General features: G+C 53.4%; 1 protein-coding gene across 1 annotated transcript; it reads left to right on the forward strand.

Moving 5' to 3' along the window:
• Positions 1–1,023: 1,023 nt before the first annotated feature.
• On the forward strand, positions 1,024–27,994 carry CTDSP2 (CTD small phosphatase 2). The gene is made up of 8 exons (XM_079936039.1): positions 1,024–1,408; positions 15,177–15,325; positions 17,141–17,179; positions 17,613–17,714; positions 18,316–18,372; positions 20,542–20,634; positions 20,757–20,942; positions 21,148–27,994. Exons 1-8 carry the CDS (start codon positions 1,345–1,347, stop codon positions 21,271–21,273), a joined length of 816 nt encoding a protein of 271 aa, XP_079792165.1. The 5' UTR covers positions 1,024–1,344; the 3' UTR covers positions 21,274–27,994.

A 27,994-nucleotide genomic window follows, 5' to 3' on the forward strand; every position in this document is an offset into this window, starting at 1 on the left:
GCCCAGGAGCGAAAGGTGCCTGGGGCCTAAAAGCAAGGAGGGAGGGCAGCAAGAGTCCACAGAGCTGAAGCTCTACCCTTGAAGAACTCTATCCATCTAAACTGAGGCTGGGATTGTGAGGGAGGGGGAGCGAGGCGGGCAGGGCTGGATTGGGAGGAGGGGAAGAAAGCGGGGGAAGACTTGAATGGGAATAAGTGAGTGGCTTTGAGCAAAGCTTGGCTCCTTAGGTCTCATTTGAAGTGGGGCGGGGGGGGGGGGGGGGTCAGACCATCCCGAGGTCAGTTACAGCTCTCATTCTCTGAGGTCCTGAGTCCGCCTACACACACACATATCCCTTTCAGGGTTCGATGGTTGTACTCTTATGTGAAACAGTGGGTCCACAATTCGAGCGCCAAATAGAAGGTAAAACAACTGTCCGAACCCTCTCTCTCATCCTGGCCCGACGTGAGTTAGGCTTCGCGGCTTGCTCGGTTACCGGAAGGGCGGAACCATTCTACCTTACCCACGTAGAACTGCACAGACGGGAACACCCCAGCACAAAGTAGGGAAACGTGAGCTTTGGAGTGTCCTTTTAAGTAGTTGGGAAGGGGGTGTGGCCGAGGAGGCTGGGAGGCCGCAGCCCGGTGAGGGGGGGAGTGGCCCGGGGGCGTGGCCGTAGCGTCTGGAATGTTGTTGGGTCCTCGCACCGCATAGTAAGGAGGGGTCACGCCCCTTTTCTCGGAGGGGGCCAATCGGAACGCCGGAGCGGTTTCAAGTCTCCCCTGCCAGCCTGCCCGCCCGCTACCCCACCCCCCTCGGGGATTCGCTTTTTCCGTAACAAAATTGCAAAGCTCCGGATGTTCCGCAACCCGGGCCGCTCACAGGTGGAGGATCCCGGGGCCTATGACGGTGCTTCGGAGCGGGAGGCGCCAGCGGGCTGTAGAGAGGCCGGGTTGAGATCCTGGAGGCGCGCGGGGGTGGGCGCTGCAGCCGCGGGTTGTTTATCTGGAGTACGGAGGGGAGGGGGGAGCCTGGAAACCGCCCCGTGTCCCATTTCCTCCTCTTGTTTTCGCTCCGGATTCTCCATGTTGGACCCAAACTGAGGAGCCCGGAGCTGCCGCCGGGGGATCGGGGCCGGGGGCAACCGGGGGAGCCGTTGCCCGGGCCTCCCGCTCTCCGTACAGGCCGCCTCCCTTCCCGGCCCAGGGGAGGAACAAGAGCAGGGATGTGAACAGCAGTGGGAGTCCGAGTCTCGGGAGCCGGAGCCGGAGCGGGCCCCCGCCCAGGCCCCCCAGCCCAGCCCAGCCCAGCCTGTGCGCCCGCGCGTCCTCCCGCCCAGCCAGCCCGGGCCCGCGGGATTGTTAGATGGAACACGGCTCCATCATCACCCAGGCGCGGAGGGAAGACGCCCTGGTGCTCACCAAGCAAGGTAGGGGCAGCAACTTCCCAAAACTTTGCGTCGCCCCCGGGCGGGGAGGGGGCTAGTACAGCCCAGAACCCGAGTCTCGGCCCCAGATCTCCCGGGGCTCAGAGTGGGGGATTCCCACCCGACCCCCTACTCCATCCGCCTCTGCGACCTGGTGCGCACCCAGGCCCCGGGGAGGGTTGCGCGGGGCCCCGGGCTCCCAGCGCCCGAGGGGGAGGGGCGTCATCCGCGCAGCTGTCACTCTGTCCTACACTCCCTCCCCCCGGGCAGAGAGACAGAGGGGTAAGCGCTCGTAGCGCGAGTCCACTCGCGCCCATCCTCTCCAGAGTTGGGGGGTGGGGTCGTCACTTTCCGCACCAGAGCGCGCTGCTGCCCCAGGACCGCGGGGAGAGAGGTGGGGAGGGGAGGGGAACGAGGGGGTCCCGGACGATCCTGAGCTAGAATGGAGCCGGGACTGGAGTCTAGCACTTCCCAGCCCCCACCCCTCCCGCCCCCAAGCCCGAGGTTGCTCAGGCAGTGGTCGGTGACGGCGTCCGGCGGGACTTGGGACCAAGTTCACCGCCCGGAGGCGGGGGCGGCCGCGGTGGGGGAGGGGCCGAGCTCTGGCTGACCGGACTTGGTCCGCGCGCGGCCCTGCGCTCGGCCTGGGACCTCGGCGCGCGGGACTCTGGCCCGGACGCCTCCTGCCTCTTTCGCTGAGCAAACAATCGCGACCCCGAGGCCCGGCCGGAGCCCCTCCCTGCCCCGGTGCGCTTCCCCGGGGCCGCCGCCGCACACACACAGCCGCGTTTGTTTAGCCCGAGATTGGTGTCCCTGGTTATATAATTCGCCGGATGGCATCAGACCCGGCGTGTTTCTGAATCGCGCCGCGAAAAAGTGCGAGTTCTTCGTGGGCAGCGGCTCGCGGCCCCCGCCTTCCTGCGGGTCGGGTGGAGACACGAGGGGGGTCGCGGGCCCTCTCGGGGGCGGATTTGGGGACCGGAGGGTGATGAGGCCGAGGCCTCTCCTGGGGGCGGGGGAAAGGTTGAGGCCTGAGGGTGGAATCTCTGAGTTTGGTCACGGTGGAGGCCCCGAAACTCTTTTCCCCTCCCCCACGTTCTTCTTCGGGGCCTTGAGGAATGTGTCTAAAATAGTGGACAGAATTTCCGCGGGGAGTAAGGACTAGCGTTTTTTTTCTGGAGAACTTCCCAGACTGGGGCCACCTGGCCTGAGGCTGGGGAGATCACGCTCTTGGGCCCAAATTCGGAGCGTCCCTGCCCTTCCCCTCAACGCCCCCAGAAGAGGGCAAGAAGGGCCAGTGCTGCACTTGAACATATTGAGGCCTAGAGCCTGCGGGGGGGCCCAGCTGTGGAGCCTGGGTATAGCCCCACATCCCCGTATTTGGCAACATTAGTCAGCAGATCATTTATTTCAGGGGTTCCCGGTCCCAAGGAGCTCCCCCAACTTGCCTAGGGGCAAACGGGCTGGCCTGGTGGTTTCAGCCATTCCCTAATTCCCCGGTGCAATGGGGGGGGAGGGGGGCGGCAGGGTGTAGTGTGTGTGTTTCCTGCATCGCTGGCCCTACTTTCAATAAGCCTTGCCTGCTCAGATCCCAACCCCCGCAAAAGACCCTGACCCGATGCTCTCCTGACTGCATCACTAACCAGGCTACAACTTCACCCCTCTACTGCCTGCTCAGCTGTGCTGAGGGCTGAAGAAGGGAGGCTTTCTGTGTTTATAACTTAACTTCGGACTCTTCCCGCTCTCTTCCTAACCTCATCTCAGGAAGGGACTCCAAGTGCTAGCCAGAAATGAAGAAATGTGGATGTGGAAGGATTCCAGAGGGGGCAGTGTTGATGAGAAGGGAAAGAAGAGTCCTGAGCTTCCCTACTCTGGTCCTCTCCTCCTGGTGGGGCTCAGGAGGGTGCCTTCCCAGTGAGGGGACCACACCAGGAATGAGGGAAAGCTGGACTTCTGAAGGGACAGCTTACAAATCAGAGTTGGAAGTTTCATCCACCAGGGCAAGTGGTAGGGAACAGAATAGATGACAGTAGAAGGCAAGCAGCTGGCTTCTTGACAGTGTTCAGCTGCTGATGTTGGTTGGATTTTTCTTAGAGTTATGTTTTTCGTTTTTTGTGTGGTTTGTCCTTCAGACTTATCCCTGGAGGAATCTGAATTCTCAAGCGGACAGCTTGGGGTTCTCTTTCCCCCCTGTGTAATTTGACTGCATTCCAGAGAAGACATACTTTCTTCCTAGGCTGCTTGGGCATCCAGCAACCAGCAAACCAACTTTCTGAATCCCTCATCACTTACAAACAAATCCTGCATCTTTAAAAAAATAAAATAAAATAAAATAAAAGTAGGGGTGGGGAGCAGATGTTTTATTTAGCTCCTTTGGAGTTCCGTGCCCTCTCCCCTCCCCACAGTGTCCCATTTCTAGGCTCTGCCTCCCTTTGGAAAAAGGGGAAGGAGTACTGAGGCAGTTTATTAATCAGTAAATTTCTAGAAAAATACAAATTGCTCCTAGCATGGGCGGTTTTTTAGTGCAGTTGTTTGCCATTGCAGGTTTTTTTTTTCCTCTTTTTTAGCATTTTGTTCTGGGAGCTTTAAGGCTGGCTGGGTGTGTTGATGATTCAAAAGTAATTATAGTAGGGGAAGCAGAACAAACAAAGTTGCTGAAAGCATTGATGATAAAAGGACCCAAATTGGATCATCTTCCCAAACAGAAGGGTGAAATGGCTTCCTGGTACAGCAAGGATAGGGGTGTGTACGATACCAAAGTAAAAGAGAAAAGTTAATATCAGTGTGGCCAGAAAATGGCCATTTATTGCAGCCCCATACGAGGGTGTCGCCCCATTGCTGGGAGATTGTGCCTCGGGCTTCGAGGCTAGATGGGGAGAAACCAGGGAAGTGGGCCCACCTTATAACCTCCCCGTGTGAAATGAGAGGGCTGAGGCAAGTTCCTCCAGAGCTTGAGTGACCCACAGCCCCTCTGGGGGAGTTGGGACCTGTTTTGTTTTGTGAGGCCTGAGCCCCTTCCTTTCAGGGAGGGGATGATGATGCCTTGAGTTGTCTTTTCACATGTAGAACTGAACAACAGGTTCTGGTAACTGAGCACCCCTAAGAATTAGGCAGGTGGCAGGTTTTTCTAACTCTTGCTTTCTCCCCATAAGGGAGAAATTCTGCCTCTCTCTCTCATGTAAAAGCTTAAACACCTTTCGCTGTGGTTGTAGCTAGGCCCTTACCTTGAAAAGTTTAGACCAAGTCTCAGCCTCCCTGGGGCTTTCCTCCTTAGCTTGTTCTGTGAGCATCCAGGGTGTGTGTGCGCAGCTGGCTCCTCCCGCCCCACTGGAGCCTCTCCCCTCCCTGCGCAGCCTCAGCCTTGGCCTCTGTGGCTGCTGAGTCTCGCTCCTCTGTCTCCTTTGGAGTTGTTCCCCCATCTTGGAGTGAGGTAGGGGCTTGTGTGGTGACTTAAGCTTGTGTTTGCTCTCTCCCGAAGCAACCCAAGGGAGCCCTGCTAACTCAGCAACAACGTTTGTAAATGCCCACCATCCCGGGACTGGGAGTTCGCAGTTCTGCTGCTGAGTTTAACTTGCAGAGCTTGCAACGGACCAGGACTCAGGAAGTGCTGTGAAAACCCCTTGAGAGACGGCAAGGGGTGGTAGTGTCCCTGAATCCTGTCTCCTCCTTCTCAACTATAGGGGTCTTAAAGAAACTGGGTGGAAGAGAGGTCCCGTTTCATGCTCTCGGTGGGACCTTCCAAATCCCTCATGAACACGGACTTTGTTAAAACGGTAAATACGATAGAAGTCACATTTCTAGCCAAGGTGAGTTGATGCTCCCAGCCTTTCTGTGGAAAATTAATACACGTGTTCATAACTAAGCAAGAGAAAGACAATACATATTTATATGTAAGTATATATCTCTTCCCCTTCTCCTCAACTTTCTTCCTCCTAGCTTTTGGGTAAGTTGGGTTATTATCTTTTATTACCATCTTGGGAAGTTTGTCTCTCAGGGTGAAGAGGGGATTGGGGGGCAGGGGCAGCAGTTAGAAGTGTTCAGAAGAATTGCTCCAGGAGCAAAATTGGTTGCCTCAGGCCTGGATGCAAATCCCTATTTGCAGTGAGACTTGACAAATCACTTTACTGTGCTGGGTGACTTATCTATAAAATAGGAGTATCGGTCTCTACCCTTCTCCAATGCCTTGTACTTAGCAGATAATTGATAGATGTTAATGTCCTTCCTTTTTAGACAGCTAGACCACCACTCCGGTTCTCCTCCGTTCCCCCAAGGACATAGTGCAAACGGCACACGGTCATGTGGGTTTTATTGTTAAAGACAGGTGGCCGGGGGTCAGAGGGGACACTAATGTGAGGGCTTAGGCCTTCTGGAAGAATCACCCTTTGAGACTGACAAACAGCCTTGCTGCACAGACCCCTTCTTTGTGCCCCTGTTACATAGGATGGGATTTTATGTGAGTAGCATGTGCCTTGCGGCTTTTGCCATCCTGCCTGGCGCCTGGGCATCTGGGATGGGAGGAGGCCGGGGAGCCACGCACCTCCTATGAAGAGTCTCTGAAGTCTAAACCTTGTGAGCAGTTGCTCGGCCCCTCAGAAGTGGATGTAATGAAGACTTGAGACAACTGTGTGCTGCGTTCTCTTACCGTCTGCATTTGTTTTGAGAGTTAAAGAACCCAGTGAGATTCAGATTTCTTTAAGGAATGCTAGTAACAAGGAAAGAAAAAGAAGCTGGGATTTTGAAGAGAAATAGATGTTCTTAAGCTATGTCTTTGCTGCTGTGGTTTTGGGGTATAACCTTGAGAAAGCACAAACTCAGCATTAAATTGCTTTTCACCCTGTCTCAGGCCAGCCAGCTCGGGAAGCACAGAATTAACTCACTTGTCCTGCTGACACCGGGTTGGGTGTGGCTCTGTCATGATTCCCTCCCTCTTCTGAAATGGAGGAATAGTTCCCAACTGGGATGCAGATGAGCTTATTAACGTGCAAATCTTATGAAGGAACTAGTAGAAATCAAAGTGGAGAAGTTGACTTAGAACTTGAAGCCTCTCTGGACCAGAGGCCAAATAGAACAGAGTTTCTTTGTCTGGCAGAGTGCCCAGCCCTTCAGGTCTGAGTGTGCCTGCACCAGGTCTGTTATTACAGAATGGGTACTCCAGCGAGCACATGGCCTTCTGGGCAGGAGGTGCAAGGATGTCCTGTTTTATATTCGTCAGCTGTTCTAAGGGTTATAGCCTTAAACCCGATCTCTCAGTGGACCTGCTGGCATTTCCTTTCTTTTCCCAGGTGCGCCGTCCTCCCCTCCCACCCTGCCCCCCACCCCAAATCAGGCTTTGCTCTTATTCTCTCTTATTCACTACCTTCTTTTTCTCTCTTGACATATGAATAGTTTTCGCATCCTGTAGAATTTGCTCTTTCCCACCCACACAGTTCTCAGGGAACAAATGTGGCCCCAACCCCAATGAGAGCCAAGCAGATTCATGGGAAGGCTCAGAGCACATACCGCTGGTGTGTGGAAGTGCCTTCCCAGGACGTGGGTCCCAGCTCTTCTGCCTCCATGGCAGAATGGGGCTAGGGCTCCTCCTTCCCAGGAACAGGGACCTGCAGGAAGAGACAGGAGGCTTGGGTGTTTTGCCTTGTGACGGATTAGAGCGAGTGCCCCTAGAAAGGAAAATCAGGCTCTGGGGTGCAAGTCCCCTGAGACCTGCAGAGACATTGAGCCAGTGAGATGTGGTGGGGAAAGGGGCCACGGGGACTCTGGCTGAATCACCCTCCAGTCCTGCAGGGGTTAGTCAGGGACCACTGGCAACCTTTAGACATTGGCTCCCAGCCAGGGACACACATCAGAAACTCCTGTGACACTTACTAAAAATACAGACCCCACCTGGGTCTTAACTGAATCAGAGCATGAGCAGGTGGGCCGGGCATCCGTGTGTTCCAAATGCTCCCTGTGATTCTGACAGGTGTCCCTGGAGAAGAGCCAGGTGAGCGCAGCAGCGGCCCCAGCTGCCTGTTTAGCCCTGAGCAGGAAGAGTCCCTGGAGGGATCCAGTTTTCCTGTTTGTTAAAGATCCTGCGGCTCCTAAAGGGGAGTCCAAAAGTTTTCTGAGTGTGAATGGACAGAGTCGTGATCCCCACTTACCAGTAATGATCACGTGATATTTATAGAGCACTCACTGTGGGGCAGGCACTGCCCTAGCCTTTTATATCTATTGATAGTGTCTCACTTGAGCCTCACAATGACGTTGTGAGATAGGAATGATCCCCACTTGACAAGTGAGGAAAACCTCCGCTGAGAAACCCCAAGCACCTTGTCCACAGGAACGTGGCTGGTTCGTGTCAGCTAGGACTGGCTCAGAGTCAAACCTAACGCTGACCCGCACTGCCTCTCATTCGCGTTGCGCATTCCACTGTTTAGAGTGCCTGTTCAAGCTTTCAGGGGATCTGAAGCCACCTTGTAAGACACCATGCAGTGTAGACCTTTTCTGATCGGCCTGCGAGGAAACAACCCAGGGTGGTGGTGCCTTAGGTGAGACCACAAGGCTGCTTGAGAGGCTGAAGTGGGGCAAGAGCCAGGCTTTCTGACTCCAGCTCAGTGCTCTCTCAGCGGACACACCTATACTGGTGGGCTGGTCCCAGATGCAGCTGGGGTGTGGGAGGAGTAGGTGAGTGACCCTGTAGGTGGGACAGACTCCCTGGCAGGCTGCTTCCATTCCTTCTGCAGGGGCCAGCTATGAGAGGAAGGACGGAAGGAACCGGTTGGCCACCCTCAACGAGCGTGTGTGTGTGTGTGTGTGTGTGTGTGTGTGTGTGTGTGTGTGTGTGTGTGTGTGTGTGTGTGTGTGTGTGTGAGAGAGAGTGTGTGTGTGACTGGGATTGGTTTTTGTGGAGTCCTGGAAAAGGCCATTTCCCAGGATTGACCCTGCTACTACTCCTCTGTGACCTCTGGAATGAGAAGAAATCTCTGTGCTCTCTTTCACTGTGAACATTTTGAGATTGAGACTGAGTGAGATAAAGGTATGAAAGTGCTTTGTACTGAATGACTAGCAGCTGAGATTTACTGAGCGTTTTACTAGGGTCAGGACACACCCAGACCGCATTGTAATTCTCACAGCTCTATGTAATATAGGTAATGTTAGTCTTTCCATTTTACAGATGAAGAAACTGAGGCCCAAGGCCACACACCTTATATGTGGCAGAGCCAGGATTTAAGCCTAAGTCCATGGCACCTATGTAACCACTCTGTTGTTCACTGGTCAGAGGAGAGACGGTTGAGGGTCCCTTGCTTTGTCCTGAGCTTTCGTTCTTCTTCCTCCATCTCACTCTCATGCATATGTCACCTAAAGCAGGCTTCTTAGCTGGAGAGGAAAGAGGCACTAGATTCTTCAGGTCTTCCACCAGACCCAAGCATTTCAGGAATCGGGCAGAGAACCAAGTCAGGGGCCGAAACAGCCACTAAGAGGGTGTTTGTGTCCTGCTGGCAGGTTTCTTTTAGCCTCCCGGCCTCCCACAGGGCCTTGCTCCGCACCTCCTTAGGAGGAGCGGGAGGCTCAAGGCGGGCAAGTATGGCTTCCAGTCCCCCACAATGACATCTCTGCTCTAGCAGGCATTGCATACAGTAAAACAAGGGCAGGGTCCAGCCCTTTGGGTTTTCCTGGATGGCATCTCAGGTCTATCCCTGCTGCTGCTGTGAGCAGATCACTTCAGATCACTTCCTGACATCCACCAAGAGCACTCTGGTGTGGGGCTGGGGGCTGAGTCTGCTGCTGACGTATCCGTGAGGAAATTGCTCTGGTCCAGGGCCTGTTGCTGCTTCTGGGAACCCACCCCCAGCCCCAGCATGTTTCTAAAATATTTTACAGCTGCCCAGGCGGGTGTTCTGCCAATAACTCTTTTAAAGGCTGATTTGGAAATTGACAGAGTATCTTGATCCTGTTTTAGAAGTTGCTAGGGATCCCGTGCTTCCAAAACTTAGTGCTTCTTGAGGAAAGGTCCTGAAGTTGAGGCCCTATGTTGAGATCAGTGACGACTGCTGGAGGGGCAGGGAAAAGGCAGGCTAGGCAGTGAGTGACCGGGTCCCCCACCCTCACCCCACAAGTGGCATTAAGGACCCAGGACTGAAAGAAGCCCTCCTCTCTTAGAAGACAGGTAGAGGCAGGGAGCTGTCCTGTCCAGGGAAGGGGAACTAATGGAGACGTCTGCGTAGGTAGGACGTCCTGGCTGCTGGTCGCAGGGAGGGTGCTAGTGTAGAACATGCTGGTGTGAGCCAAACAACATGGCTAAAACTACTTTTTAAAAGTCCATGCTGGGCTTCCCTGGTGGCGCAGTGGTTGAGAGTCTGCCTGCCAATGCGGAGGACACGGGTTCGTGTCCTGGTCCGGGAAGATCCCACATGCCGCGGAGCGGCTGGGCCCGTGAGCCATGGCCGCTGAGCCTGCACGTCTGGAGCCTGTGCTCCGCAACAGGGAGGCCACAACAGTGAGAGGCCCACGTACCGCAAAAAAAAAAAAAAAAAGTCCATGATGTCAACTTCACAGCTGCTTTCTGGAACTTCAGGAACTGGTGCCGAGCTGGGTGAGGCCCCCCCGCGTTGTCACCTGAAGAGAGCAGTGTCAGCAGTTGCGCACTGTGGAAACTGGTACACCCTGCCTCTGGCTTCCAGTCTTTCCTGTGTGGGGGATGTCTAGGCATCTCTCACCTTCTTGTTCCCCTGCTGACTCACCTGATGGTCCAAGAGTCCTTCTGTCCACCTGGCGCTTTAGGGCCTGTCCTTAGCCAAGGCACAGATGCCCCTTGCTGAGGACCTGGGAGGACTCCTCTCCACGGGGAGCCCCAATCACATGCATCTTGGCTGCAAGGCCCAGGCAGCTGGCCAAGAAAGGCCAGAAATGCTCCAAATACTCTCCTTCCTCCAAAAGCTAAGGGGAGGGAGGCCCCTCCGGGAGGCCATTTTATAGTGATAGCCAGACTAAATCCTTTGCTGTGGGAGGAATGAGAGATGGTGGAGAAAGAAGTACTCTGAGAGATGAACCAAGAAAGCATCCTTCTACATGAATGGGCTTGTTAAAAGCCGACAGCTTGAGAGCTTGCCTTCTGCCGAATCCCAGGCGGATGTGTGAGGAGCTCCTTTGCTGGGACACAAAGCTGTGTTGTTGGCAACAGTGATATCTCAACCTGACCATCAGAAGAAGATTAAAAATAGCGTTGTCCAGGCAAAGCCAGTCTTCATCTGTGTGTGCGCGCATGTGTGTGTACACGCATACATGTATGCGCACAGGCTCCTTGAGAGTCAGAGGCAAATAGTATCCCCACCTGGTGCCTCTTGGGGGCCAGTGATGGTGGACACAAGGGGAGAGGGCATTCTTTGTCTCAAGTGGAACAACCTCACCTGCTTTCCTGTTACTTGCAGAGACCAGCCAAGGAGTTTGCAACTGGAAAACAAGTTTTGTGGTGAATTTGGGAGAAGGTATAGGGGTGGTTTTGACTTTCTGAAACCTGCTCACGATCAGAGTTCCTCTGGCACCTTTCTCATCTTCTGTTCTTGAGCTTCAACCACATGCTGGGTGGGTGGCCACAGTGTTGCCAAGGAGTGGTCATCTCCCCTTAGATAATGTGAAAATGAGCACGGCATTTAAGTTTAGTCTGCACAGTGCGTTACTGTGTTCAGTCAGAGTGGTCTTGCTGTTATCCCAGTTAATGGATGAGGAAACTAAGGCGCAAAGAGGCTGTGTGGCTGAGTAGTAACTGGCAGAGCCTGGACCCCAGCCCAGGTGATCCTGGGGGGAGGGGGAGGGGGAATACCTCCCACATCCCCACTTCTCTTCACATCCTGCCTCCATAGGAAGCCTCACAGCAGTGAGATGAAGGGGTGGCTTGGCTTCCCTGTTCTCAGCAACCTGCGCACTTTCTTCTTGAGCCAGAGCTCCCCCCGTTAGGTCTGTGCTGGTCCTTTCCGACATTCAGCCCCAAACCAGATGTTCGGAGCCGGGAGAACAGATGCACATCAGTAATGGAGCTTTGTGGTACCCACTGGAATCCTGCCCTCCCTCACTGGGGAAACCTGTGCAATGAAATCCTCACCGGCCTGTAAACCCTCTTGTGCCAGTGTTCGTCTCCCGGGAGGGGCCACTGCCCCTTCCTGTCACACACGGAGGGGTGGGGGTGACCTGCACCTGGCTGTCAGGGACACAGTGCTGAGCGCTGGTTGAAAGGCTCTTTGATACGAGTCTCAGATCCCTCTCTGGGTGTATCCCCTCATCCTTAAACCCCCTCAACAAAGTGGCTCTTGGACCAAATCTCCTGGTTCACGTTCCTCCCCCCGCACCCACATTGTCCTCTTGATCTCCCAGAGGTATCTGCCAGTCGGAGCAGGTGCAGGGCCGGGGTGGCGGTGAAGGGAGCCTTGTACTATTTCACCCCTTACACCTTTCACGGACTGCCCAAGAGGACAGCAAAGGAGGGGGGCTGGACCCCAAACTGATCCTTCACCAGCCCAGCCTAGAGAGGAGTAGGGCACACACTTGAGAGATCTTAAGAGTGCACTGCCACTTCCCACCTGTTGCAGGAGTAATCGTACACGATGCCTGAGCTGTAGGGGACCCTACAGAGTAGTTGTTAAGAGCCCTGCCTCTGGGTTCAGATCCTGGCTCTGCTGTCCTACTACCCGTGTAACCTCAAGCAGGTTACTTAAGCTCTCTGTGCTTTGGTTTCCCTTCTGTGAAATGGGGGATTAGTGCTTAGAAATGGGTTTGTAGTGAGGATTAAATGAAGTAATGATGTCAAGTGTCTTGACACAGGCCTGGCCCATCACTGGTGCTCAGTAAACATGATCAAGGCCCAGAAAGACCGAGTGGCTTGCCTCAGGTGCCCAGCTCGTCATAGCCCACTTCCCTGTCCTCGTAAGGGAGGGAGTCTTTCTGTTTCTAACTCTTCTGGGCGGTTGCAGACCAGCAAAGGCTTCCACAGGTCCTGGCTCTGTAGAAGCAACAAAGGCCCTAGAGGCCCCAGAGTTATTCACTCAGCCAGAGTCACGAGCACCTGCTGCTCAGAAGCCAGAGGCCAGTGAATGTACCCAGCTGAGGCCACTGCAGGCCCCGTCAGGAGGCAGCCATGTTAGGGGGAGGCTGAAGAGGCCCTGATGGCCACTGATTGTCAGTGGCAGTGTTTGTAAAGGTGAGGAGGACACACAGCCTGGAGAAGGACTGAGGGAAGTGGGGCCCCAGTGGGGGAGGGGGTAGTGAGGAACACCTGGGGTGCTGACCTTGCTGTTGTGGGTCTGGGATCCCTTCCCCAGGCGCCACAGCTCTTTGCTCTGCTCTGAGCGCCTGCCCCCGGGGTCAAGGCATCTGTGGTCTCTGAGGCCCAGGGGCTGCCTGGCCGCATTGTGTTTTAAGAAGACCTCATCCCCTGCAGAGTCTGAACCAGCTGAGGAGCGCCCCTGCCCCCTCCCAAGCTCCCTGTCTGAGGCTGGAGCGCTCCTGCCTGTTGGGCCTCCCGCAGGGGGCACCGGCGAGGCCTCTCCACGGCCCCAGCCAGCTGCCCCTTTCAACCCCTGCCTCTCAGGATTACTCAGCCTTCACAGCGTCTGTCACTAAGATGCTGAGTGCGTTCTTGATGGCCTCTCTTCAGGAAAGGCTTGGGCTGTGTGGCCTTTTAAGAAAGGCTCAGTGCCCGGGTTAAGCCTCTGATTGTGGTTCTGCATGAAGAAACCGTAAACCAAAGGAAAAGGGATGGTTCAGCTTTGGTCTTAGAGCTTTGTGTCAGCGTCTGCTTGCGTCCCTGGGCTCGGAAATGAAGGTGGGCCGTACAGGCAGGTGGAGAAGCTGTCCTTTCCTTCCGATTTCTGGATAGATTATTCAGAGTAGGAGAGGGTCCGAGGAACCTCTCATCTTGCTGTCTTTAAGTACTGGGCTCTGCTCTCAAGTTTGTCTCCTGGACTCAGGGGCCTTGGGCGAGGCCTCCAACGCAACTTTTTCCTTCAGGGCAAAATCCCCAGTCCCTGGAAATCTTGACTCTTCCAGCAGGGCCAGGAGCTTGAGAGTGATATCCAGGTTTTTACGCTAATTGCTGGGGAAGCCTGAACATTTTCTAAAAGGTTTCTAATGGTCATACCAGTGTCAAGGGATCTGTCTGACCCAGGGAGGGAAAGGAGAGAGCACTGGACCAGACGGACTGGGGTGCCCAGCCTGCACCTGCAGGAAGCCCTCAGCCTTCCTGTTGAGCCACAGCTGAGTCGGTTGTCCTGGGGCAGTGCTGGCTGCCCTTTGACTGAGGGTCAGCGGCCTCACCTTTGGTCCAGGGAACAGTTTGGTTTTCTCTCCTCTCCAGGGGCTCAGGCAGCCCAGTAACTGGGTGTTTAATGGCTCTCCCATCACCTCTTCTGCCAGAGCCGCCTCCGTGCAGGTACAGCATGTACTCTGAGGACTGAGCCAGGGAGCTTGGCCTTGCTGGGGTGGGGGGCTCACCACATTGCCCCCCCTTTCCCTTCTTAAACCCAACAGCACGGGGAAGGTTATCCTCAGTGCCACGTTCTGTCCCCCCCCCCCCGCCCCGCCTACATAAAGGCAGAGACATTTCTGGCACTTACTTCCCTGCACAGGAGTTTGCCCTGTGCTTTAAAGCCGAGTGGGGTGGATTTCATCCCAAGGCCTGGCCCCCGCCCTGGCCCCCGGAGAGGAGACCTGTGGCTGAGGACCATTCTGGCAGCGGTTGTGCGGCGCCACCTCCTGGCCACAGTACCCATCCTGGCTCCCTGCTCATCCTCAACAGTTGCCGGCACAGTTCCTGTAAAATAAAAGGAGCTTGGTGGGGGGAGGGGAGGAAGGCGGTCCAAGAGGGAGGTGTATATACACATATAGCTGATTCACTTCACTGTACAGCAGAAACTAACACAACATTGTAAAGCAGTTATACTCCAATTAAAAAATAATAATAATAAAAGGAACCTGAAAAAGACTTTCCGAAGTCCATTTCTGGTTGATCCTGTAAATGCCTGTAGCTTTTTCTATCAGCTTGGCCTTTCTGGGGCTGCCTTGCCAAGCCTTCTATTAAAATGGCTTTGTATTTCCAAAGCCCAAACTGTCAAGGCAGGACTTGGCAGCTGTAGCCGAGAAGCAGGGACGTCAACGCAGAACCCAGCGCTGGATGTATGTGTCCCAAGAGAGTGATATGCCTGTGGTCTTTGAGGGGAGGGAGTGTTAAGGAAAGTGACTGGAGTGTGGGATGGACGCAAGGGTGTGAATGAAACTTGTAGTTTCTTGGGGCTGAAGCTGTTCTATTTTCTAGTCTGTTGTTCTAGCCTGGGCTCAGTGCTGCCAACTAACTGATTGAAGGAAGCTGACCTAGAACAGGGCTGTAGCTGCACCGACTTGAAGCGGTCTAGCTCACTCCCTTCTCTAGAATGGGTAGTGTTCTGGGAACTGGTGTTAGGGAGGATTTTTGTGAATTACCTTGGCGTGTTCCCTCAGTGTGCTGCTACCACAGTAGATTCTACAGCTGGCCCCAGCTCTCAGCGCCCCTTCACCCCCACGGAATGAAGAGCAAGTTTTCTGCAGTTCACTTCCCAAACCAGGGACTGGGCATTCCTGCTGTTTCTAGTTTACAGAGAAGATGTTGGAATAAACATGTACATTTCACCATTGACTGTATTTGGTTGTTCGCCAAGCACGTGACTTGTGCCCCAATGGAGCTTATAAACTAGAGGGGATATAGCATGGGGGTGGGTATTTGTGGACAGACGCCCTGTAGCTAACGCCTCTGTCGTTCCCTCCACTCTAGGCCTGGTCTGCAAGTCCTCTCCTAAGAAGCCTCGTGGACGTAACATCTTCAAGGCCCTTTTCTGCTGTTTTCGCGCCCAGCATGTTGGCCAGTCAAGCTCCTCCACTGAGCTCTCCGCATACAAGGAGGAAGCCAACACCATTGCTAAGGTAGCTGGATCCAGGGTGGTGTGATGCCAGCAAGGACGGGACTGCTGTGAGCGAGTGGGGGTCCCCGCAACCACGGCAGGGAGACAGAGCAGCCTTGCCTGAGTTGGAAGATCTGTGGCCTGGAGGAGGCCCTTCCTCTGTCCTTCCCATAGTGGTCCATCTTCTTCCTGTTGATTCCCATTTGTGGTGTGGGCCATCTGGGTGTCCCTGTGGTTTCTGAGGGGCCCCGCGGTCCAGATCCTTCCAGGTTCCAGGAACCGTGCAGGGTGCTTTGCGTAGGTTGTCTCATGTGACCCACAGCAGCCCTGCGAGGAGAGCCACAGGATTCCCCTCACAGACGGAAACTGAGACTCAGAGGGTGTGTGTAGCCGCTGAGTAGTTAATGGTTAATAAGTGGTAGTATCAGGGTTTGAACTCAGATCTCTCTGGTTGTAAGTCCTGTGATTGTTGTTTTTTATTTTTAACTAAGCAAAAATACCTTCCAAGTTACTAGGCTTTCAGGGAACCAAGGAATTGAAATTCTATCACATTCTTGATAACCCCTTCCAGCACTATCACCTGTACCTGTGAGAGACATTTGGAAATGTGTGGGTGTCTTTGATTCTTATAATTACCAGAAGATATGTCTGGCATTTCAGAGGCGGGGGACAGAAATCCTCCTTTCTGCAGTGCCATTTGTACTTCTTTCTGAAACACCAAGGTTTAGCTGTCCTTCCTCTCTTTCAAAACCAGGCTAAAGATACGTACATCAGTGAAAAATCACCTCATTATCCAAAAGGGGACAATGGTTAAATGAAGTACAACATGACGGTATTAACCGAACTATTAATTTTTACTAAGAGTTCACAACAATGTGGAAGAGTATTGAGTTGCAACATTAAGTCAAAAAGCAGAATGCAGGGCTTCCCTGGTGGCGCAGTGGTTGGGAGTCTGCCTGCCAATGCAGGGGACACGGGTTCGTGCCCCGGTCCGGGAAGATCCCACATGCCGCGGAGCGGTCGGGCCCGTGAGCCGTGGCCACTGAGCCTGCGCGTCCGGAGCCTGCGCTCCACAACAGGAAAGGCCACAACAGTGAGAGGCCCGCGTACCACCCCCCAAAAAAAAAAAAAAAAAAGCAGAATGCAAAATTATATGTCATGAAGAAAAAAGACTGCTTGCCAAAGCAAGCTTGAAGGAAATGCACTGAAATGCCAACATTAAGTTTTTCTAAGTGCTAGGATTTTAATTTTTCTTCAGGGTTTCCATTAAGGTCACTTACTTGTTACATTATAACGTTTTACTTATTAGCCGAAGGCGGGAAGAGGCTTTCTGAGCTCTCTGCACTCTACCTCCCCTCACGTTTCAGGACCCACAGTGTGGGCTCACATTGGCTTACTTGTGCTTTGTAGGGGCTCAGTGCACCTCCCCCTAATCGAGGCCCCCAAGGAGGATGGAGAGAACACATGTTCTCAAAGAGAAGCCTGGGTTTCGGGACTAAGCAAGAGGCCAGATCTCCACAGTGAGGAGTTCCGATTTTGATTCTGCCTCTGACTCTGTGTCCCTGCGTCAGCTGCTTGAGTCCCCTGTTCCCTTGGAGAGGCAATGGCAGCTGAGAACAGGGACACTTCCTTCTCCATCCTGCATCAGGCCGAGTGTGGAAAGAAGATTTTGGCCCCTTTCCTGCCCAGCTCTTAAGGAAAGTCACTTTTGTCGTGTCAGAGCTTTCCAGGGGGCTGGGGTCTTGGGGAGAAAATTCCCCTCCAGGCCTGAGTGGGCTTTAGACAACCAGGAAAGGCATTAGTGGGCTGGCACTGACCACCTTCTTTTCTCCCGTAGTCGGATCTGCTCCAGTGTCTCCAGTACCAGTTTTATCAGGTATGTGAATCTCACAGGGTATGGCCTCAGAAGCCCCAACACCCAGTGATACCTTCTAACCCCATGCCCCATGCGGTGAAGCCCTCATTCCTCTGTGTCTGGCTGGCTAACTCCCTGCCCTTGGAAGCTGTTTGTCCCAGATATTTGCTGAGGGCCCACCACGTGCAAGGCATTAGATTGTGCGGGGGACAGCCGGTATCCATCACCAGCTCTGGCCTCCAGCTCCAGTATCCGGATCACTTCACAGTCCCAGGCTGAAGGAAGGAGCCAGCTCAGTCTCTTCTTTCTCTACCTCTTGGCCTTTAAGTGTCGCCTCTCTTGGGTTGAAGTAGGGGGCTTCCATCTCCTCAGTGGGCCCAGCTCTTCCCAGAGTTCTATTGGGGAAAATTAGTCTTTCTTGGTGGCAGATTCAGTAGCCTGGCTCTGGTTTTAGATTCCAGGGACCTGTCTGCTCCCGGAGGTGACAGAGGAAGATCAAGGAAGAATCTGCGTGGTCATTGACTTGGATGAAACCCTTGTGCATAGCTCCTTTAAGGTAACTGGACATCTGGAGCTCTTCTTACACTCGTCCTGGGCTGTCTTGGAAGCCTGACTGCAGGTGCCAGTGAAGTGGCCTAAAGTTGATGATGGAAGAGTGATCAGAAGTAGGAGGGCCGGCCTCTGGCATTTGGCCACAGTCGCATCACAGATACCTGGAGGCCCCACCAGAGAATGATGTTGAGTGGGAGCCCCTGCTCTCCGCAGTTGCTGATAACAGGCTACAGCTGCCCCCCAGCCCCGTCGCAGCACAGCCACCAGGGCTCTGTACAGGGGTACAAAAGAGGGGTTAAGTCAGCCTTGGGCCATGCCCCTATCCATTTTATCAGGATGTTTGTTAATTCAAGAAAGCCCAGAGACTGTCTGAGCTCAGGTAGAATTTGCAGGTGGTGGTAAGTAGGGAAAACCAGAAGGGGTGTCGCAGCCTGTACTTGGGTGAGAGCCACTTAGTTGGGACAGCAGGAGCTTCCTAGGGCCTCTGATATCTGTCCCTCCCCACCCCGCCCAGGGGGTGGAGCACTGGCTGTGGCAGGGACTGGGGTGTGGCTGGGCTCTCGTCCCTTCCCACTAGCTGACTCATTAACTCTTCTGCCTTCCAGCCAATCAACAACGCTGACTTCATAGTGCCTGTAGAGATCGAAGGGACCACTCACCAGGTGAGCTGCTGCCAGGCCACGCCCAGCCCAGGAACTCGGGGTCTTCTGCTCCTCGGGGCTTGTGTTCCATCAGTTGATCCTTTCCTGTAACTTCAGCCTCTCTGCTTTTATTGGTAACCTTTCACATTCGAGGCTTTCGCATCTTAAAAAATGCAGCCCCTCATCCCCCTCTAGCTGTCACTTTTTTTCTCTTTGCAGCCAAGCTGTTTAAAATTAAATTATTTAATAGTAGTAATAGCTATCATTTATTTATCTCCCCTGGTCCTACTGAATGTGACCAGCACTGTTATATGACTTAATACATTTTCTCTAAAGCTGAAGAGTTGGTGTATCTGCCTGTTACAGACAAGGAAGTCAGTACTAGCTGTTTTCTCTCCTCCCCTGCCCACCCATTCCATCTAGCCGGTGAATTTCTTTCTCCCCAGAAAAGGCATCTCCTCCTCTGTAAAGCTTTCTCCAATTCCCCTCCCCTTCGGGTCCCTACACTGGATTCTGCCACAATACATACTCAGTACACATCTATCAAACAGCGCTTGAATCTAAATAAGGTGAGGCTCTGGCCCTACACAACCTGCTCAGTCCAGGGTTAAGGATCCTGTGGTGTTGATAGTCAGATAGAAGAGTTACTTGTAGGGAGATGGGGTTTGAGGCTTCCATGGGTGGTCAGCACTATCCTGTGTCCATTAGAAGCTTTCTTCACCCCACCACCCTCCTCCCAGCTGAGGTGCTCTCCCAGTCCCAGTGCTGGACTCTGCACAGCAGCTCTTTACAGTCTAGTTGAGGGTATAGAGAAATATACAGAACCCACAGATTTTTTAAAAAGGCGTATCTTCAAACACTGTGAACTCCTGGCTAACAAGGAGAGGTGTGAATAATGGAAAAGGGATGACATTTACATGAGTGGGGGGTGGGGGTGAGGTGTCTACCTGCAGAAGGTGCGTTTTCAGCAAAGAGTGTTGAGACGATGCCAAGCTTGATGAATAGCCAGGAGGAGGGAGGGACTTGTTGAAGGTTAAAGAAATGGTAAATGAGGGCTTCCCTGGTGGCGCAGTGGTTGAGAGTCCACCTGCCGATGCAGGGGACCCGGGTTCGTGCCCCTGTCCGGGAAGATCCCACATGCCGCGGAGCGGCTGGGCCCGTGAGCCATGGCCGCTGAGCCTGCGCATCCGGAGCCTGTGCTCCGCAACGGGAGAGGCCACAACAGTGAGAGGCCTGTGTACCGCCAAAGAAAAAGAAATGGTAAATGAAAGGAGGCCCGGTTGTGGCTACCTGGAGCAGAGGGTTCCTGCAGCAGAGCTGGGAGGGGTCTGGTGAGTCGATGGCCAGTCCAGGCCGTCTCCAGGAGGGAGAGTCATGGCAGGCACATACACTTGAGCAGGGAGTGAGCTGGATGAAAAGAACTTTGAAGGAGTGGTTCCAGTAGCCCCTGTGTAGGCTGGCTGAGAGGAGAACACCTGGATGGAGACAGGGAAGCAACAGACAGCAGGCCCATGAGGGACATGCGGCCAGTGAAGCTTTTAGGCCATAATGTGCAAGGTTATGAAAGGTGGACACCAGGGTTAGGGGTGGCTGTCAGGGGCAAGCACAAAATGGGGGCGTCACTAGAGCGAGATGCTGCAGGGTGTCAGATCTGTGGTCACTGAGGGGAAAAAGTCACTTTCCCCTGGTGCATTTCAGAGAAGCTCTGCGAGGGCATGAGGTTTCAGGAAGTATCTGCGACCCTGCCTGATGGGGTCCTGGACTAACTGTCCTGTCAGAGCCAAGGACAGGAAACTCCCACAGAGGCTGTGGCTGGATTCAAGTAATCCAGGATAGGCTGTTTCCATCTGTGAGGCCTATTCTTGATTACTTGTTTCTGGAGGCAGCTGATGGTTCGCCGCCGGAAACAGATGGCTCCTGGGACATTAGGTGTTTTTGTTTCTTCCTGAGCTGGGTCAAGGTTGGGACCACTGAGCCGGCAGAAGCCTGGTGAGGAGGTGACGCTCGTGCCCTGGTCTGCGGGGCAGAAGGCTTCCAGCCAGGTGGTCCCAGAGGCTGGGGTGTGGGAGTCCAGACAGAGTAAGGTCTGAACCGACTTACTGCTCTTTGTGTAGGTGGTGATGGTGACCGATGCCGTGAGGCTTCACCCTCGTAGGGATGCCTCCAACAAGCCTTTCTGCTTTTCCTCAGGTGTACGTGCTCAAGAGGCCTTACGTGGATGAGTTCCTGAGACGAATGGGGGAACTCTTTGAATGTGTTCTCTTCACTGCCAGCCTAGCCAAGGTACCTGGGGGCAGGAGGGGAGTAAAGAACTGGGAGCAGGTGTGGCAGCTCCTTGCAGGTCACAGGATGCCACGGGGAAGCCAGGACTGCATCCAAACAAAAAGCTTCTGCTCTCTTCTCAGTATGCTGACCCTGTGACGGATCTGCTGGACAGGTGTGGGGTGTTCCGGGCCCGCCTGTTCCGTGAGTCCTGTGTGTTTCACCAGGGCTGCTATGTCAAGGACCTCAGCCGCCTGGGAAGGGACCTGAGGAAAACCCTCATTCTGGACAACTCGCCTGCTTCTTACATCTTCCACCCAGAGAATGCAGTGAGTGGTCCAGATACACCCATATTGCAGGGATTGGGAGAGTCCCTGCCCTGGAAGGAGGAGGGAGAAGGGGATGGTGGTGGAACCATGGGCTTTACCAGAGGAGGGCACCACCCCAGGTGGACCAGCCAGCCTCCGGGGGTCTGGGGCAAGGGAGGGAAGCAGTGGCGGTCGGGAGACTTAACGCTGCCTTTTCCCTCTCCAGGTGCCTGTGCAGTCTTGGTTTGATGACATGGCAGACACTGAGTTGCTGAACCTGATCCCAATCTTTGAGGAGCTGAGCGCAGCAGAGGATGTCTACACCAGCCTTGGGCAGCTGCGGGCCCCTTAGCCTTCCCTGCTGCCAAGCAATGGCCATCCCAGTAGGGGACTTTCCTACACTGTGCCTTTATGATCAGCCTGACAGAGCGGAATCTGGAGCATCTCACCAAATGAGACCTGGAAATAGAAGTGATTGCAAAGAGCTTTAGGACAGGTTAGATGCTGAGTGGGCAGATATCAGACCAGCGATACCAGAGCTGCCTGCTCCCTGAGTTGGGTTCCCGAGATGTGAGTAAGTGTATTTGTGTGTGTGTGTGTGTGTGTGTGTATGAGTGTGTCTTGCCTTCAACTGTGGTCCCGGGATATAAGTGTTTCAGGTTGGGGGAGAAAGTGAATGATCAAGACTCTCCCCAAGTTAGTTTGTCTCCTCTCCTGTCACCCTGAGAGCCACCGAGCTCTATAGGGATGAAGACCATTGAAGGCTCCGTCGCCAAACCTATGGCCTTTCCTCAGCATTGTAAGGCTTATGCCACGGAGAAAGGTAGGGTCAGAGGCTGCCTTCGGGTGCCCCAGGCACACATCTTCCTGAAGCCTTTCTCTCGCCGACTGCTGCAGACAGAAAGACGACACTTCTGGGGAGATGAAAGCTTGTATCCAGAACTGGTAGCCCCAGGGGCCATCAGGTCCTGTGGCCCAAGGGCTGCACTAGCCTCTGGCCGAGTGCCTGGCTCGGGCTCTTTCTGTGTCTCCCCAAGGCTTGGGTGCCAGGCCTGCCTTCCTCACCACCTAGCCATAGTCTTGAACCTGTGGGGAAGGAGGTCTTCTCCCTGCCCTGGAAGAGGACAGAGAACTGATTTCCGTTCTTTTGACTCTGTTTTAAAATTCTCTTTCGAAATATGGAGTGTTGGGCTGTTTTGTTTCTGACAGAGCTACAGCCCTGGGCCTGAGGTGAACGTGGGAGGCCCTGGTGGTGCAGGGAAGAGGAGAATCCCAAGGGCATGAGTGTGTGTGTCCCCTTGGCTTGTAGGTCAGCTGGGCTCGGGATGTGTCCCGAAGTCTGCTCTTCAGGCATTCTGTGCTGGTGCTGCCGCAGGGACTTTGTCCCCAAGCCTGGGAAGGGCGCTCTGGGTCCCACCCACCTGTTTCTTGGGCAGGGCTCTTTTCTCTCGTGTCTTCCCCCAGGGCCAGGTGTCTTCGTCCTTCCTGGCTGTTGCTTTTTCTCTCCAGGGTCTCAGGCACTCCTGCGTTTCCTGGGCTGAGGGGCTGGGTGTTCTCACCGTTTAGTTTGCCAACGTAACGCACGTGCCTCCTGCCAATGGTAACAGGTGTGAGTGAGCTCTTCACACACCTGCGCTTTGCGTGTCTCTTTGCTTTCAAAGTTTCTTAATAGTGAATGCTTTAAAAAATAAGTCACACAAAGGAAGTTTCCCCAGGATGGAAAACAAAAGGGGAAGTGCTGCTGTAATTGGGAGCACAAGGGATCCCCTAGAGGGAGCCCCACTTCAGCATCACTGCCTTAGCCATGGCCTCCCCTCCCTCCGTCGGGCGGGAGGGGGTTCCTATCCCCCTCTCTGTTTTCCCTGGAGGCAGATGTCACAAAGCATTTGTAAGTTGCTTCAGGTGCAAGAACACCGCCCACTCAGGACTTACCCCCATTATCCTTTTCAGACTGGCCACACACTAGGGCAGTGTGAGGAGCTAGCCGGGACCAGGTGGTGGAGCAGCAGCTTGGCGTTCTGAGCGCCTAGCATCCTTCTCTAGCATTGTGATGCCACCTCCCCTCCTTGTCCCAAGGTTGTGAGGCTTTGTCTTTCCCTTTGGTGTCACATGAGTAGAACAGGGTCCCCAAAGCCCATGTGATCATTTCCCAGGCATCATTCCCTGGTGCCTGTGGGATCCTGCTTCATGCAGGTAGGGGAAGAGGGCTCCAGGGCTGGCCGGGAGCGACACTTCCTAAAGGAAAGTGGGAGCTTCTGATTCTAAGGCCCTGGCCTAGGCCTCTATCCTAATATTGCAGGAGGGGCCTCTCTCCCAAGCCCCATCCTAAGGATTAGCCCTTGGGCCAAGTCTGCCATGGGGTCCAGCTATGCTTTTCTGACTAAATAAGCAATAAGAGGCTCTAAGCTGATCCAGTTCCGAGGCCCCTTTCTGCCCTGCTTTGGGTCTCCTTGCCTCCAGGTGAAGGAAGAGCTGGTGCCACCCGCTTTCCTATCAGACTTGTCCAGGTGTTCCAAGGGACTCATGACCAGAGCCCAGGATGGCTTGGTGGGAGTGTCCCCACTGCTTCTGCATGAAGCCTGGCTCCATAGGCCTCGTTCTCGCCAGAACCCTGCCCTGCCCCCACGCAGTTCCTCACCGGAAATGCCACACCCCCACTCACCCTCTCCTCCCTTCCCTGGAGAGGCAGCTCAGCCAAATAGGTCTAGGCAGGGTCCATCGGTGTGGACCAGAGCCAGCCTGAAGTCATTATGCACCTTCTGGTCTCCAGTTTCACAGTGTGTTAGGGGCAAGAGATGACTGCAAGACGTGCTCCTTAGAGGAATCAGGCCAGACTCAGTTTTGGAGGAAGGCAAGCTTGAGAGGGAGCCAGTTCACCCCAGGATCTCTTCCGGGGTTTCCTACCAGCCCTTCCTGTTTGAGGCTGGTCTTCGGGAAGCAATAGGCCACCAGGCCTGGTCGACCCCAGTTCACGCCGTGCCAGGAATCTGCCCACCTGCCAGGTTCAGTTCTTTAAGGTGCCTCTTCAGGGACACAGTGTGTCTCTCTGATTGGGCTTCTAAATCAAAAGCCTGATGTTCGTGTCCCTCTCATAGGGGGAGCTTTGGACACAGGACCGGTTTGGAAAGGGTCAGGTAAGAGTTTCCACTCTGCACATTGTAGAGGGGACACTCTGTAGGTCCATGGGTCCCTTACTATAGCGAGGTTGAGTAAATTTGCCTTCAGTTAACCTGGGACCTTCTGTTTAATTCCCTCCTGCCTCCCAAAGATTTTGACCATTTTACAAATTCACCTCTGTTAACAGTGGCGCAGAAACTTCTCTGTGCTAAAAGCATGGGAAGTCTAAAGGCAGTCATTCCCTGGGAAATGGATCCCGTCCTGTTTTGCTACCCCTACCCTGTTCATGAGGCCTCATTCAATAAGGCAACCCCCCCGTAAGGCTGTCCTGTATCCCACGTCCCAGAAAGGTCAAGTGTCTGTGGAAAGTAAGCCTGTTTTCTCCTTCAGGTCTTCAGTCAGTTACTTGCCACTACTGTCCCTCAGTCGCCTTTTTTGTAAAATGGGGTTTTAGTTTTGTCCTTTTATTTTAATACTGGTAAATACTTGCATTCAAGCAGGGGAGGGAAGGCAGGGGTCTGGCCCCCTGCACCATTCCTGTACTGCTGTGGGGTTTGCCCCTGGAGCAGACCCTCCTCTTTGCGCCCCGTGAGCTTCTTTGCTTGTAGTATCTCAGATTTTACATGTTCCACGTCGTGCCACGTAACCCCCTTCAAGATACCGTTTGGAGGGTGGGGGAGATCTGCTTCCCAATGTGACTGGGCTGTGGGGTTCTGACTACCTTGCTCACAGGTTCATGGTTTGATAAACTTGTATTCAAAAACTTGAAATGTAGGACGCCATTAAGTGTCTGTTTATATTTTTGGAATATTTGTACTACTTACAATTAATGAATAAAAGTGGGTTTAAAAAACCCATCCGTGAATGGGCACTGCCTCCTGACCCTCCTGTTGTTCATTCGGGCACTTACCCCCCCTTCTTCCCTTAAAACGCCTCTGTCATGACGAGGCTGGAGCGCCCAAGCTGGGGGACCAGCCGCACACTCAGCACAGGGATTTTGCTCAAGGTTACAGAAGTCGGGCTACATTAGCTCTTCCCTGGCCCCCATGTGGCATCAACCGCATTGCCATCCAGGTGCTTAATAAGCATATGCTTGGTGTCCTGTTGACTTCTGGGGAGGAACCAGAAGCCCCAAGGGATTTAGAGTCTTCCTTCTGTGCCCCTTACTGATTTCCCCAAACTAGGAGCCTTGAAACTCAGAGCCCGGCATGGTTCTTGGCACATAGTAGGCACTCAGATATTGACTGGGCTGATCTATGACCCCAAGGGAGACCCCAAGGGGCAAAACAGAATGACCTAATAACTCACTCCAGGTCCTTCTCCCAGACTTCCCCTCTGAGAAATGCCCAGGAGCTTCTCGGGAGGTGCTTGCCAGCCTGGACATCCCATGCACTTGGAGGGCGGGGGGCAGCCCCAGCCCCTGCTTCCTGTCATCGGTGTAATGCATTCATATCTACAATATGGCAAATTTCATATCCTCCCACCCTCTTTCCTGCATTATTGATGGGCTGTGCACTTTAAAAAAATCAATTAGATCAGGGTGTGGAGCTGGAGTTAAAAGAAGCCTTTAAAAGTCTGCTCTTGTTTTTGCTGTTTTGAATAGGAACAGATACAGCTTTCTCTCTGGTTTGAATAAGTCAAGCCCAGGGCTAGGTTGGCTGTGATTGGCCAGGACTAGGAAAATGCAGTTAGGATGCAAATGCAAGCAAATATAACCCAGTGTATGCGCAGCCATTACTAAGGTAAGGCAGCAGGACCTGGAACCTCCAGCATTGGGTGGTTCCTCAACAGTGCTTACCCGCCAGAAAACTGGGAAGACCGCTGAGAGCGAAGGCAAGGTAAGTTCTATATGGTTTATGGATGCACGTCAATAGAGCAATTTTACTTGAACTAGAAAGAAACAAAAGAGAGGAGATTAAAATTTCCTTGGCTTTGTGTTCTCGGATGAGGCTTTTAAAGGGTTGAACCAGGAGTTTGTGGCCAGTTTTGCAAACTTCCTGCTGAGAAGTCGAGGTGCTTTCTAGAGACCACTAAACATAGGACACACTTTCAAAAGCTTGGAAAGATTCACCCATCTCAAAGAGATGGTGTGGGGCAAGGCAGAAATTTACACCAGCTTCCTCTGCTTGGGGTCCATTCCTAGGAGTATTGGTAAGAATTAAGGGCCACCAGCTTTTAAGCTGGGATTTCAAAACTGCACCCCGCCCAGCGGTTTGTGCAGTGGTCTCAAAGGGTGCTGAGTTGATAAATTAGGACTTGAGGAGGAGGGAGGGAGAGACTGAGCTTTGGGGGACTTTGCTCAGTCCCCCAATCACATTTCCTGGGTTTTCCAGTATGGCAAAGTCCCTGCTTTGAGCATGTCCTCTCCTGCATTTCAGGGACCCTGGCCCAGTGAGCATTTTGATTGCCAAGTCCCTGCTGGAAAATGGGACTGCTTTTGGCCTCTGGACTCACAGTTCTAATTAGTGCCAGCTGGTTTGACTTTTACCAGGTTTACTCTTACCTCTCTCCAAGGAATGAATTCCTTGTCCCCTTCCCCTAGTTGGGTCACAGCATTTGCCTTTAATGACTGAAATCTAGGGTCTGAAGAAAACCTGAACAAATATTTCCTGGCAATTCTAAGCAGCACAGGGTGGGGCAGTGCCAATTATCAAATTAAATCCTTCAACACTGGCAGCTCCACATCACTGCTCTGCTGTAGTCCTGCTGTAGCAGTAGACAAAGAGAGTTTTTTGTTTGTCTTTTCTTTTGTTTTTTTGCCAACGTCCATACTAGATAATGGCACATACTCTCCAAACCTGGGTTCATCCACCAAGGCTTAAGAAAAGAATGGCCAGACATGCTCCTCTTAACAAGCACAATATGCCTCCAAATAGCAAAACCCCAGATAGTCCTTTCTGGGTGGGGTTGTTTTTTCTTTATTTTTCTTTTTCTTTATCCTATGTAACTTCGTCAAGCCCTTCCTTTTTCCTTTGCCTCTTGGAAGCATTCATCAGTGATGTGTATCAATCAGATTGCAAGCCCCTTGAGAGCAAGAACCAGGCAGGAGGGGCTTCCCTGGTGGCGCAGTGGCTGAGAGTCCGCCTGCCGATGCAGGGAACGCGGGTTCGTGCCCGGGTCTGGGAAGATCCCACATGCCGCGGAGCCTGCGTGTTCGGAGCCAGTGCTCCGCAACGGGAGAGGCCACAACAGTGAGAGGCCCGCGTACCGCAAAAAAAAAAAAAAAAAACGAACCAGGCAGGAATTTTCATTATTTCAAGCCTGTGTGGCCATGGACATGTGTAGGTGCTTAATAACCCTCGACACACTTCGAACAGAGATGGTACACAATCCATACTTCTCTTTACCTCTTCCTCCCTCTCCCCACCCTGTCTGTGGGCGGCCACAGCACGACTGTCTGGGTCTGTGTGGGAGGGGCCAGGGGGGAGGATCTGCCCACAGGCCACGCCCACCTGCCCCTGCTGGCACCCTGCACTCTTTGTCCCAGGCCCAGCCCTGCCATTTTACTTTCCCTCTTCTGTGAGGCACAGGGAATATATTAGTCATGTGACAGAAGCAGAATGGGTTGTCTGAGTTTTAGGATAGTTTACTTAAAAAAGTCTGGGAAGTAAAAGCTCAAATTGTTGACTGTGGAGAGGACCTGGCAAGCAGGGAGTCTGGGAGAGTTAGAGGGACTGGGAATGAAAGAAGGAAACCCAGTTTGGAAATAGTTATTCCGACATAAGCTTTTCAATCCCATGTGCCACTAAATTTACGTAAGTTAGGAAGGGCTGCAGTACATCACAGAAGCTAGAAAAGAGCACAGATTTTAAGATCAGGTATGGATTTCATTCTAGTGATACTGAGTAAATTATTTAACCTCTCTGAACCTCAATTTTCGCACAATGTAAGACAAAGAAAATATACTCAGCTCATGAGAATTAAATGAGAGAACATAAAGTGAACCCACACAGGGC

This window comes from Stenella coeruleoalba, assembly GCF_951394435.1.
Source record: "Stenella coeruleoalba genome assembly, chromosome: 11".
In the NCBI taxonomy this organism is placed as follows: domain Eukaryota; kingdom Metazoa; phylum Chordata; class Mammalia; order Artiodactyla; family Delphinidae; genus Stenella; species Stenella coeruleoalba.

Excerpts from the sequence above, each read along its gene's own strand:
- CTDSP2 (XM_079936039.1), top strand. The coding sequence starts at position 1,345 with ATGGAACACGGCTCCATCATCACCCAGGCGCGGAGGGAAGACGCCCTG. Across the intron at positions 17,715-18,315 it reads TTGTGCATAGCTCCTTTAAG|CCAATCAACAACGCTGACTT; the intron begins GTAACTGGACAT and ends TCTGCCTTCCAG. Across the intron at positions 20,943-21,147 it reads TCTTCCACCCAGAGAATGCA|GTGCCTGTGCAGTCTTGGTT; the intron begins GTGAGTGGTCCA and ends TTCCCTCTCCAG.